Source organism: Danio rerio, chromosome 5 (genome assembly GCF_049306965.1).
Source record: "Danio rerio strain Tuebingen ecotype United States chromosome 5, GRCz12tu, whole genome shotgun sequence".
NCBI classification, from domain to species: Eukaryota; Metazoa; Chordata; class Actinopteri; order Cypriniformes; family Danionidae; genus Danio; species Danio rerio.
Window position 1 is genome coordinate 7,366,670 of NC_133180.1, and position 13,331 is coordinate 7,380,000.

Consider the following 13,331-nt stretch of genomic DNA (forward strand, 5'->3'; position numbering starts at 1 on the left):
TTTTATTTAAATTATTTATTTAAATTAATACATTTTATTTTTTGAATTAATAAATAACATTTATAAAAAATAATTTATTTATTTGTTTTATTTTGTTTATTTAGTCTTTAAATTAGCTGTTTTCTTGATTAAAACCATTGCTTTATTTATTTCTACCTAACAGATGCTCTTCTCGCGGATTTGGAGTCCACAACCTCCCACATTTCCAAACAAGGTGTTTTTCTGCCAGAAGAGACGCCATATTCCTGCCCCAGAGGAAGCGACTCTTATCAGGACGTGTCGTCTCCGCCTCGAGTAATCTCCCCTCCTGCTGAAACTCTGAATGGATCTTGGGTAGAAAAACCAGAATCAAAGCACTCATCAACCCAGGTAAAATGCATCATCATTACTTCCTGAAGGGTTTTCTGTTGCTCTTTATATGAGTCTCCTTGGTTATCCTTTAACCTTATGACAAATACCAGATGCGGCCTGTTCCACTTTCTGCTTGTTTTGCCCTCAAGCAAAGCACTTCATCTTTGGTTGCTCCAGAGGCTTGTGCCATTAAGCAGGTTCAGGAGATTCAAGGTTATATTTGTTAGATCTGCATAATACATCTAAAAAGTATCGTTATCTTGATAATAGTATATGCAATATACAGTTGAAATCAGAATTAGTAGCCCTCCTGGATTATTAGCCCTCCTGTATTTTTCCCAATTTCTGTTTAACGGAGAGAGGATTTTGCAGCACATTTCTGAACATAATAGTTTTAATAACTCATTTCTAATAACTGATTTCTTCAATATTTACCATAATGACAGTACATAATATTTTACTGGATATCATTTCAAGACATTAGTACTCTGCTTAATGTGACATTTAAAGGCTTAACCAGTTAAACTCTGCGGACCCGGTACTGGGTCCGTGACGTCATCAACTTTCACTTTAAGATTTAAAGGGCTAGCATTGCACCAGACCCCCATAAGTGGTTTCGTTTGAAAGTGTAGAATCTATATTTTATCCACATATGCATCACTTTGGTTTTTATTCTATTGTACAAAAGTTATTTACTCTTAAATACACAGTATTTTGGATACCCGAGCTGGGTATTGAACATTGTTTCATTTTCATATTGTTCATATATGACACATGTACAAGTTATAGCTCAAATGAAAGCTCTTGCCGGTGCTCATACGGTTCTAGCATTCTTTTTACTGAATTATATTCACATATTAAATAGTTTTCGAATGAATCGCGGTGTCTCCATGGCGCAGGAGTAAAAGCAATACATTTATGACCAATAAGCAGCCCCAGATAGCACAGACAGCTGTCATCTCTTACCTTATGCTGTGCTATTCAGGGCCAATTCTCCACTGTTTTTGAGGTGATGTGTTTTGTGTTTACCTCATGGTTAAAGTTGGTGCACGTCTGCCGGTTCCTGCCTCAAAATGAGCGAGTTTAAGCCACTTGTACATTAAGGAAGCGTTCAGAAAAAAAACACACCAGTGAAGAAACTCGACACAGATGAACAAACACCTCACTGCCAACCAGCGTTTTTGCAGAACAACAGAAACAGCGCGCAGAAGTCTAAACGCACAGCTACGCGCGTTGCATGCGCCGTGGGTCATGCCAATCACTTGACACAGGAGTATAAACCAGACTTTAAGCGGCTGTATATCTCTTCATAGCAATCCCTAAATTGCTATTAGCTATAAATAAGCAGGGGAATTCTCGAGATCTACCTGAGCTCAAACTCCCCTCTTGTCCTGCAAACAGGAGGGAGCCCCGTGCTCGAGGATCTTCTGAGCTCTTATGAGCTGCCAAATACACTTTTTAATCATCAGCTAAGTGTAAACTCTTGAAATGACTTGTAATTCTGAAATTTTAGTTCTGATTTGGTAAAAAGTATTTTTATTATTTGTTTTACCAGGTGAAAAAAGTCTGAATTATTAGTGAAAATGTTGCAATTTAATTTGCTTTCATTTGTAAAGTTAATGTACTTAATTGTAAAACATTTTTCTTTTCTCAGTCTTTCAACTCCGCCCCGAAAAGCAGCAGCCCTCGCGTGTCGCAGTCTGAGGAAGAGCACGTCTACAGTTTCCCCAACAAACAGAAGTCGATTGAGTCTCCCACCGCCGTCATGAACTCCTCTCTGGGCAGCAACCTGTCAGAACTGGACCGTCTGCTGCTGGAACTTAACGCTGTGCAGCACAGCACTCCCTCTTTCCCTGCTGAAGGTCAGTTTGTAAAGCACCAAATCATCACATGTGCACTTTTGACATGGATATCAAACAATCTAATAAAGTGTTTCCCGACCCTGTTCCTGGAGGCACATCAACAGTACTTGTTTTGGATGTCTCCCTTATCGGACCCTTTCATTCCAGGTTTTGCAGTCTCTTCTTATGTTCTGATGAGGTGATTAAGGAGTGTTTGATTAGAAAGAGGTTGAAAATGTGTACTGTTGGTGTGCCTTCAGGAACAGGGATGGGAAACATGTTTTCTATTGTTTATTTATTGGTTGGTTAGGGTTATAACTGTTCCAGATGTGATGTCTTGGGTTTGACAGTGGCTGCATCCAAAATCGCATACTTCCATACTATATAGCATGTTAAAAACAACATCCGAGACAAGTAGTATGTCCAAATTCATTGAACGTTCATAGCAAGTACATTGATGACTGACTACTTCCAGCAAGATTCTGAAGTGCACATCCAATGTATGCTACACTATCCCATGATGCAATACGAGAGAATTCATGAACGGGAGTAGTACATCAGAGTGCCATTCATACTGCTCACATTCATACTATATAGAACGTACTTTCCTAACAGTCGTGTAGTTAATTCAAACGTAGTACATACTGAGTAGTAGGCGATTTTGGATGCAGTCTATTTCTAGTTTTCTCTTATATTTCCTGTGTGATCTGATGAAGACCTTGTAGGGCAAAACCTTGTCTCTTGAGATCTAGAGTGGCAGTCTGCCGAATTATATTTCTTTTTTTACTTTTGTCTCTTTTGTTTGGCTTGATGGAGCATCTGCCTATAAGGTTTTCTTAGATGTGCACACACTGATGTCTTTCTTTCCATTTCTATTTTCTGTTGCATAGAGACCTACCCACCCAAACCAGCCAGCAACACCCAACGATATGTCCCTGAAAACGGCGTCTCATCAGTAGTGAAAGCAGCTCCTCCGAAGATAGAGAAGCCCAAGCGCAATATACCTGCAAAGGTGATCGAAGAGGTCAGGCCCAGTGTGGAAAGCCTGTTAAATCAGTTGGAGAGCTCCGTCCCAGCTGCTGTGTAAGCTTACACATTAATGCAATACAAATATGTTGTTGTTATTTGTATGTTTTTTGTAAAATTTATGTTTATTAAGAAACCAATATGATTGCATGTTTTATATTGTATGTTTGTTATAGCTTTTGTCATGAATATAGCCAATGTTGCTGATATGGCATTAAAACATGCATACATGCATACATACATAAATATAAATCAATCAATCAATCAATCAATCAATAAATTAATAAATCAATGAGTGTAAATGTTGAATGCAAAGTGAAATTTTCAGGTTTCTGATTTGGACCTTTTCTTACATCCAGTTTTCATCTTTATTACACTTTTAGCCCTGTCTCATCAGTGCCGATGGTTTCAGAGTTGAGAGGAGTTCAGGAAGAGACTCCTGCCCAGCAGCAGGCCCGAATCTCAGCTTCTTCAGCCACACGAGAACTCGACGAACTCATGGCTTCACTGTCCGACTTCAAGGTTCAGAGCAATGTAAATATTGCAGAAACATTTACTATTATTCATCATCTTTCCTATAAATGTCTAATTGAATTCTTGAATATGATTTACTGCACAACCACGCAATCCACTTGTTAAGTCGTGACGTATGTAATACTGTTTCTGTTTCTAAGCTGCTACTCAGTTGAATTGAGAAAAATTGTTTGCTTTGTAAATGTTTATTTTTACCATATGTAGAGTCTCCCCGTACAGTTTGATAGAGGGGTTGGATCCAGAATTTGCTTCGTGTGACGTCAGACTTGAGAAGCAGATAGAAAATTTGTCCACGTTTAAAGGGATAGTTCAACAAAACACAAACATGTATTCATAATTTACTCTCTGTCATGTGGCTTTAAGCTTTTATGAGTTTCTTTACTCTGTTGAACACAAAAGAAGACACTGCTGTGACCTATTGACTTTAATCATTACCTTTTTTATACTATTGAAGTCTATTATAGGTGCCAGCAACCAGCCTTCTTCAAAATCTTCTTTTGAAGAGAAGAAGGAAACTCAAATAGCTTTTGAACAAGTGATGAATGAAGTAGGGTCTGTCTGCTGACTGCAAGACTGAGGCGTAACATGAAGGGGTATAACATGTAGTACGTTAGAAGCGTAACTTGAAGTTATGAAGACTCACATGTCAAAACTATGTTGTCGGCAAGATGCCGCTGTACATCAGTTATTAACGTCTACACCTACTCCACACCTAAACCCAAAACCCAACCATCATAATTATTAACGTCTATACCTTCCCCAGCCCTAAACCTAACTATCATAGTTATTATTGTCTACACCTTCCCCAACCTTAAACTCAACCATCACAGTTATTAACGTCTACACCTACCCTAACCCTAAACCCAACCATCACAGTTATTAATGCCTACACCTTCTCTAACCGTAAACCCAACCATCATAGTTATTACCGTCTACACCTTCTCTAACCCTAAACCAAACCATCATATGTAATAATGACTATGCCTTCCCTAACCCTAAACTCAACCATCACAGTTATTAACTTCTACACCTTCTCTAAACCTAAACCCAACCATCACAGTTATTAACGTCTACACCTTCCCAATAAGGTGTAAAAAAAAAAGGTGTAAAAAAAAAATTACTAATGCTTTCCTTCTTAGACTTTACAGACCTGAAACTTGCCTATAGCACTTATTCATTGTTGCTCTTATAGTTGTGTAAATTGCTTCCGTGTCCTCATTTGTAAGTCGCTTTGGATAAAAGCATCTGCTAAATGACTAAATGTAAATGAAAATATAAACCCTTTACCCAACCATCAGTTATTAACGTCTACACCTTCCTCAACTCTAAACCCAACCCTCAGTTATTAACGGCTACACTTTCCCTAACCCTAAACCAAACCATCATATGTATTAACGTCTACACCTACCCCAACCCTAAATCCAACCATCACCGTTATTAACATCTATACCGTCCCCAACCCTAAACCCAACCATCAGTTATTAATGCCTACCCCAACCTTAAACCCAACCATCACAGTTATTAACGTCTACACCTTCCCCAACCCTAAACCCAACCATCACAGATACTAACGTCTACACCTTCCCCAACCCTTAACCCAACCATCACAGTTATTGTCTACACCTTCCCCAACCCATAACCCAACCATCACAGTTATTAACGTCTATACCTTCCCCAACCCTAAACTCAACCATCACAGTTATTAATGTCTACACCTTCCCCAACCCTTAACCCAACCATCACAGTTATTAACGTCTACACCTACCCCAACCCTTAAACCAACCATCAAAGTTATTATCGTCTACACCTTCCCCAACCCTTAAACCAACCATCACAGTTATTAACGTCTACACCTTCCCCAACCCTTAAACCAACCATCACAGTTATTAACGTCTACACCTTCCCCAACCCTTAACCCAACCATCACGGTTATTAACGTCTACACCTTCCCCAACCCTTAACCCAACCATCACAGTTATTAACGTCTACACCTTCCCCAACCCTAAACTCAACCATCACAGTTATTATTGTCTACACCTTCCCTAACCTAAACTCAACCATCACGGTTATTAACGTCTATACATTTCCTAACCCTTAACCCAACCATCACCGTTATTAACATCTACACCTTCCCTAACTTAAACTCAACCATCACAGTTGTTAACGTCTATACCTTCCCCAACCCTTAACCCAATCTTCACCGTCATTAACATCCACACGTTCTACAACCCTTAACCCAACCACCACAGTTATTAGCATCTATTCCTTCCCAAACCCTTAACCCAACCATAACAGTTATTAACATCCACACATTCCACAACTCTAAACTCAACCATCACAGTTATTAACGTCTACACCTTCCCCAACTCTAAACCCAACCATCACAGTTATTAACGTCTACACCTTCCCCAACTCTAAACCCAACCATCACAGTTATTAACGTCTACACCAGGGGTGGGCAATCTCGGTCCTGGTGGGCCGGTGTCCAGCACAGTTTAGCTCCAACCCTATTCAAACAGATCTCCCTATAGAGTTCAAGTGATCTTGAAGACACTGATTAGTTTGTTCAGGTGTGTTTGACTAGTGTTGGAACAAAACTCAAAAAGGATCAAGTTTGCCCATCCCTGGTCTACACCATTCCTAAACCCGACCATCGAGTTGCAGAGGCTTTCATACTTGATGTGCTTTCAATTGTTGTGTTATTTGCAAGGGTGCAAATAACAGGGTGACGTAGGATATGCCAACTGTCACTAAAAAAAAGAAGTCAGCAAGTGGAGTTGCATGGTGGATATGCTAAATGAATGATAATATTGATAATATATGAAATTAATTGGTTGTGGATAAATTTGGAGAAAACATCAAATTCATGAAGACACTCCTAAAAACATTTGCTGAAAATGTTTTCTTTTCCGCCATCTTGCCAATAACAATGGGATTCAATGGGATCTCAGTAACTTCAAGTTTTGCCTCTTCAACATACTGCATGTTATGCCCCTTTATGTTACGCCCCCATGTTGCACTCCGCAGACAGATACACTTGGAAGAATTAGTAAATGATGACAGAATTATGTTTAGAAATAGACACGCTTTTACTTGGTATTTTGTAATGTTTTCATATTTTCTGGATCATTGTTTTTATTGCTTGTTTAGCAGTTTAAAGTAATGTAGTGGGTAACAGAAGTGCTGTTTATTATATGCATGTCTGAGAGTGCTGATAGGGATAATCGGATCTAGTACACAGTAGATTATTATCAATCAGGGCCTTTGAAATGAATAAAGCATTATATGCTTCTATAAGGCTATGCTCTCATGGGTCCATTATGAAGGTCTTGTTAGCATTACTTTCTTGGCCGGGAGCCACACTGCGGTCGAAAAGGGAGAATGTGGAATGCAGGGGTTGTGGTGTCATGTTATATCTTGTGATTATATTTGCCTTTAGGTTGGTGAATCCAATATCCAGCTTGTACATTGGTGGTATTTTATTAAATGCATTTATGTATAATAAGCAAAACTTGTGAAGATAGGATTAATTTGCATTAAGCCATTTTGTTTCATGCATTGCTTTTGCTCAGGGTTTTCACGGGTCATGGAATTTTTGTAATAACATGGAAAATTTGTAATATCATGGAATATTAAAATGTATATTTCAGGTCAGGTAATGTACAAGTAATGGAATATCCGGGATTTTCAAGTAGGTATCACAGCAGCCCGGAGACCTCCATGTAGGCTGGGTAAACCCCCAAGTGGGAGGGAGTTAAGTCACAAGTGGACTGGGTTTAGGGTTGGTGTAGGTATAGATGTTAAAACACAACAGGCTACTGTGAGGTTGGATTTAGGGTTGCGGTAGGTGTAGATGTTTAAAACCAACCTCACAGTAGCCTGTTGTTTTTTGGGTAGGTATAGATGTTAAAACACAACAGGTTACTGTGAGGTTGGGTTTAGGGTTGGGGTTGGTGTAGATGTTAATAAAACACAACAGGCTACTATGAGGTTGGGTTTAGGGTTGGGGTAGGTGTAGATGTTTAAACCCAACCTCACAGTACCCTGTTGTGTTTTGGGTTGGTGTAGATGTTAAAACACAACAGGTTACTGTGAGGTTGGGTTTAGGGTTGGGATATGTGTCGATGTTAATAAAACACAACAGGTTACTGTGAGGTTGGATTTAGGGTTAGGGTAGGTGTAGACGTTAATAAAGCACAACAGGTTACTGTAAAGTTGGGTTTAGGGTCAGGGTGGGGTTGGACGTTAATAAAACAACAGGTTACTGTGAGGATGGGTTTGGGGTTCGGGTATGTGTAGATGTTAATAAAACACAAAAAGTTGTACTCTGTCATGTTAAAGACATTAATTAAACTCAAGGTTTGTACAGCCCACAGTTGTTGTGACTTGGAGCTCAAGTCCCACCAACTTGGAGCTGGCTCTGACCTCCGGGTTTAGACCCTTTTCTGGATTTTTGTTCCATTCATAAAAAAATCTATTTCTCTACTCTTATTTTTTTTATATCATGTTCTCTTATATCTATTTATAGTTTTATTTTCAGCTCAATTGTAAAACTCCTCAACTGGCAGTCACTTAAATCAAGTGCAGTCAATAGACTCAGGCTAGCATCCCAGGATGATATCAATTTTAAGAGCTTTGCCTTCAAATTACCATTTAAACTAAAAAAAGTACATGACAGAAAAGCTAAATGTAAAATTTAAAAAGGAGCTTTTACTAACAGTAAGTACCTCAGTTTTTTTTTTCAGGATCTGAGGTAAAGAATCCATTTTTTTTTCTTGTAGCAGTTATTGAAGTCATGCAAAATGATATTCAAGCTAAAACCATTTTAAAGCCTGTTTATACAATTAATTATAGGTAATGGAAAATCAGCGTTTTAGTCCGTGAAAGTTAGATATTGGTTTAGACTGAGATCCCTAATTCAAATGCTTTCTTTTCTCTTTGATTGTTTTGCTGTTTGGCTGTCTAGTCTGGTTCTTTGTTGGTTAAGGAGGACTCGTTTTCCACTGAAGTCTCAGAACTTTCAAATCCTGTGGTCACAGTCCCTTCCGTCACAGACACGGAAGAATCTGACCACAACGTTTCTTCCCCAAATTGCACACCACTTCTCCTGGAACTTCACATTGTTGAGGAATCGGCAACTGTAGCTCCAGTATCCAACACCACCATGCTTTTCACATCTTCCAAGACCCATTCAGAGAAAGTGCTGGTAGTTTCTAATGAGTCTCGATTATCTCCAGAACCACCTGCTAAAACACTAAGCTTACCAGCATCAAGTGCAAACAAAAGTGAAGTTAAAACACTCAAGACTGTCAACCCAAAAACCTTAAGTCCACTTTCTACCTCTAAAGACACTTCACCTGTTGTAGCAAAGGTCTCTTCGCCAATTACAGTTCCAAGGATTTCAAGCCCAGTGGCAAAAAGCCCAAGTCCACCAGAGATGATGAAGGGCTCATATCGAATTGATAGTCCTGTAACGGTTGCTAAAACCTCAAGTCCAGTGGTGGTAAGAAAGAGCCCAAGCCCAATCACAACTATTAAAGCATGCAAAAGTCCAGTCCCTAGAGCCCTTGCCAAGACCCCAAGTCCTGAGCCAGGGATTGCTCGCAAGAGTCCAGTGCCAACTACCATTACACTGCCCACTCCTCCAGTTTCATTAAATCCCAAACCTTCCAAAGAGAAATCTGAGAACTCTCAAACGGGCTTATTGGGAATAAGTCTTCCTTGCCCCAAGCCTCTTCTCGAGGAAGCTTTGGATAAGTTGTTGACATCCAGTCTTGACATCCAACCAGAGCCAGTGAAGCAGCCTATTGGATCTCCTTCCTATTCAGAGGTCAATAATGATGTTCTGGAGCTACTTCATCAATCGATGCCACAGGATGGCCTGGGAAAACTCAGTTGGATGGATGAATTCCCAAATCCTGCATCGCTTCCTGAATCATCAGATGTTTCTCTGGATCTTCCACTTCTCCAGCCTTCTGCGGTTGAAAGGCTCTCCGCTTCTGGTCAAGTATGACAAGCTCATACAGTCAGACTGTCTCCAATTTGCACCCCTAAATTTAGCGAGCATGAGTGAGAAGCATGCTGAACCACGTACGGCTGTTTATGCTTTCTTAAACACATGAGCTTGATCCTTGGGACTGCTGATATCCTATCTAGATAGAAGGACCCACCATTAGTGAGTTAAATATGCCTCTCAAAAACCTGATACACATGTGCAAAAGTCACTTAGTGGTCCTAAAGTTGGAGTGTTGATAGTTGAGTTTTTCATATCTGTGCAGTTCTGTTGTGTTGCAGTGTATCGTGTTTTTGAAAAGGTGTAAGATTGAGGAATCCAAAGTATGTGTGGTGCATGGATAAGATTTTGTGGAAGGAGTCTTTGCAATGTTTAAACGCATGCCCTGACGCGCTTCCTCAGGGTTATGGCGCTAAATGGACAACAAGGCCAGGCTTGCTTGCTTGCCTGCTTGCTTTGTAGTTATGCAGTGGAGTTTCATTATGCAATTGCATTCCGTCTTCACTACTTTTCTATTTGTTTCTTCAGGGCACTTGATACTTTATAGATAGCTGCAGGTGATGTTGTGGATTCATAGTCGGATGATCTTGCATGTTGTAATAAAGTTGATGAAAGCTAAAGGTATAACAGTCCAGTCATTTTCTTGATGCATTAAAAATCATGCATATTCAAAGACGAATAGGGTATATGCCGAGCTGGTGCTGTTCCCATGCTGATACACTTACGGTGACCTGTTATTGTGAACTTTTTCCATTTTATACGGTTCCTTATACAGCATCGATGTTGTAATTTCATTAAAATACATTCAGTTAAATAAACTTTAGCATTTACTTGGTTGCTCAAGCGTAAAACGAGACAAAAAGCTGTTTACTCGCACGTGCCCGTCAGAATCGGCAGGCTAACGCAGAAGCTCCATTAAATATGCTGGGGTAAAATAACTGTTCATATTATAAAGATATGGCGGGGAAAAAAGGTAATTTAATGCAGTGCTTCTTGTACAATCTGAGACCCACTTTAAATCGGTTATCACTCAGCTATTGGAGATCGCTGATTTTTAAAGAAAACAGACCTTAAACGCACCGGATTTTGCATTGGCATTTAATTAGCCGGAAGCGCTTAAACCAGGTTACTGGCAAATTAAAAGTCCTATTAGCATGCTTCGGCATATACCCCATTGCTATTTATTAATATACAGTATCAGTTCCAAGCAGTGGATATTGCTTTGGCATGTTGTGTCAGCTTGATAGACTTTAGTTCATACCTGTTCTTGCATCATTTCAAAATCAGATTCACAAAGAAGATGCTAAGCTATAGGGCTGTGCGATACTGAAGGAAAAGGGATAGCACATGTAATGCAATGTTTGATATGCGATTCAATACTTTTTAAAAAATGATATAACCAGCATGTATTATATTATTTCAGGAAAAGTATAACTTCTGAAAATGAAGAGCTAGTTTTATTGTTGCATAAAAAAAAATCTGACATTTATTTTCAATGTAAAAAAACAAAGAAAAAAATTCTCCATTCAGAAGTTTTTTTTAAAATTCATACTAAAATTGTTACTGATTTTTGGACCAGATCATATCGGCTCTGCTCGGTTTCAGAGACTTGTAAAGTATTTCAGAGAGTTTGCTAATGACATCTCATTTAAAATTGCACTTTTGTTATATTTTGGTACGTTGCCCTAGGGTTGTTAAACAACTAGTCTCATGGTTCAGTTACGATTGTCATGTCATTGATTTAGTTCATTTCGATATCTTGGTGCATCACAAATCATTGAAAATGCTTTCCATCTACAATTTTTAATTTGATTTCACAACACAAGAATACAATTTTGTATTTTAATTCAAGCAGTCAAAAATATGAACTGTACCTTTAATTTTTAATGCTTAAAGAAAACACGTACAAGCACTGAAAATAACATGATCATTAACATCAAATAAACAAATGTAAATATTAGGGCTGTGCGATTAATTAAAAATCAAACTGAAATTCTGATTTCAACGTACACGATTTGTAAATCTTTTTAAATCTTTTTTTCAAAAATTTATTTAATTTTATTTATTTATTTATTTTTGCACGCACAATCCTGACTGATACTTCTCCCGCAGTATGCTATTTAAGTCAATCATTTCATAGCCCGCCTAAACAGAGCACGAGATCTGGATACTGAGCTTATTGAAAAATAGCCTGCATAAACAGGGACGATGAGTTCAGCTCAGGGGACTAGGTGCCTAAATTTTTTTTACATCTGTGGTGTAATATTACTTTGGACACAGGAAGACTGATATCGCAGAACTAGGTCATTTATAAGACCTGTCAGTCATATATCGCATCCAAAAGCGTGTGTAAAGTGCATGGCGCGTGCATTTTCAACACTCTTATCGCGTTCGCTCCTTTGTCGTGGGTAGGTGGGTGGTTTTTAAGTGGGTTCGCCTGGAGTATGTGCACATGTCGCAGCCAATTTTGCTCTAATAAAAATAACCAACATGTGCGTGCAAAAGACGCAATATGCGGATAGCACAGCATTCCAAGGCAGCATTTCAAAGAGGTCTATAATCTATGCATCTAACTTCTGTGGTCAAGCAAAACATCAGAAACTTGAGTTTGACGCTGTGCACATGCTCAGTACACAGTTTATTTGCTTTGCATTTTATTACAATTTGTTACGCCTTGACTAGGTGATTGTCATTTTTTTGCCTTGCATCTGTCTTAGAGACATGTTACAGGTCTTTGATAAAGATCGGATTGTTTTTCTTTGGAAATACGTTTCAAATTCCTTCTGTAAAACATCTGTGCATCTCAAAATCGTGATTAAAATCGAAATCGCAATATTGTTAAAAAATAAACGTGATGGCTTTCTTTTGCCAATATCGCACAGCCCTATAAATATTAATCATGCTTGCTTTTTGAGTGTTGTTGAGGGAGTTTCTAAACATCTATAATTGGCCACTGTGTTCACACACACACACACACACACACACACACACACACACACACACACACACACACACACACACATGGCTGTAAATGGCTCTTCTGCTGCGTTCACACCAGACGTGCAATGCGCGTCAAGTGCAAGTGATTCACATGTTAAGTCAATGCAAACTCAGGAATAGACATCCTGCTGCACGATACACGCGAATGGCGCGGCGCGAATGACGAGAATTACGCGGTGCACATGGCGCGAATGGCGTGGCACGAATTTAGTGTTTTGCGCGTTTGACCCGCTTAATGCGCGTTTCGCGCGAATCACTCGAGTTCGAAAATCTGAACTTCAGCGGACATTCGCGCCGCGTTAACCAATCAGGAGCTTGCTCTTGTGGGGGCGTGATTGTGACGTATCGCCTGTTGTCGGTGTCCCAGGGGAAATCCTCCAGCAGACACCGACAAGAAGTTCATCAAACTGGGCTGGGCTCAGTCAGAAGCACCGCTGAAAACCTCCATAAGCCAGGTTCAGTTTCTGGAGGAGTCTATGAGCTTAAAGAGCTGGATAAACCTCTGATAGGATGTAGTGGACTCAGACACGGCCCTAAACATACCGACGCTGTTTATCATCCTTCAT

At 39.4% G+C, this 13,331-nt stretch overlaps 1 protein-coding gene across 9 annotated transcripts in view; it reads left to right on the forward strand.

Moving 5' to 3' along the window:
• Nucleotides 1-13,331, forward strand: part of pxna (paxillin a) — a 99,226-nt gene that overhangs the window by 53,311 nt on the left and 32,584 nt on the right. For 5 of the 9 annotated variants that reach the window (XM_073950063.1, NM_201588.2, XM_073950062.1 and 2 more), the window contains 4 exons: nucleotides 164-369; nucleotides 2,006-2,213; nucleotides 3,083-3,275; nucleotides 3,602-3,752. In XM_073950063.1, the coding sequence (XP_073806164.1) occupies nucleotides 2,117-2,213; nucleotides 3,083-3,275; nucleotides 3,602-3,752 (441 nt within the window). In that variant the 5' untranslated portion in view covers nucleotides 164-369; nucleotides 2,006-2,116. Of the gene's footprint in view, nucleotides 1-104; nucleotides 370-2,005; nucleotides 2,214-3,082; nucleotides 3,276-3,601; nucleotides 3,753-8,718; nucleotides 9,760-13,331 lie in introns of all 9 variants that reach the window. The other 4 variants (XM_073950060.1, XM_073950059.1, XM_073950058.1 and 1 more) reach the window with 2 other exon arrangements.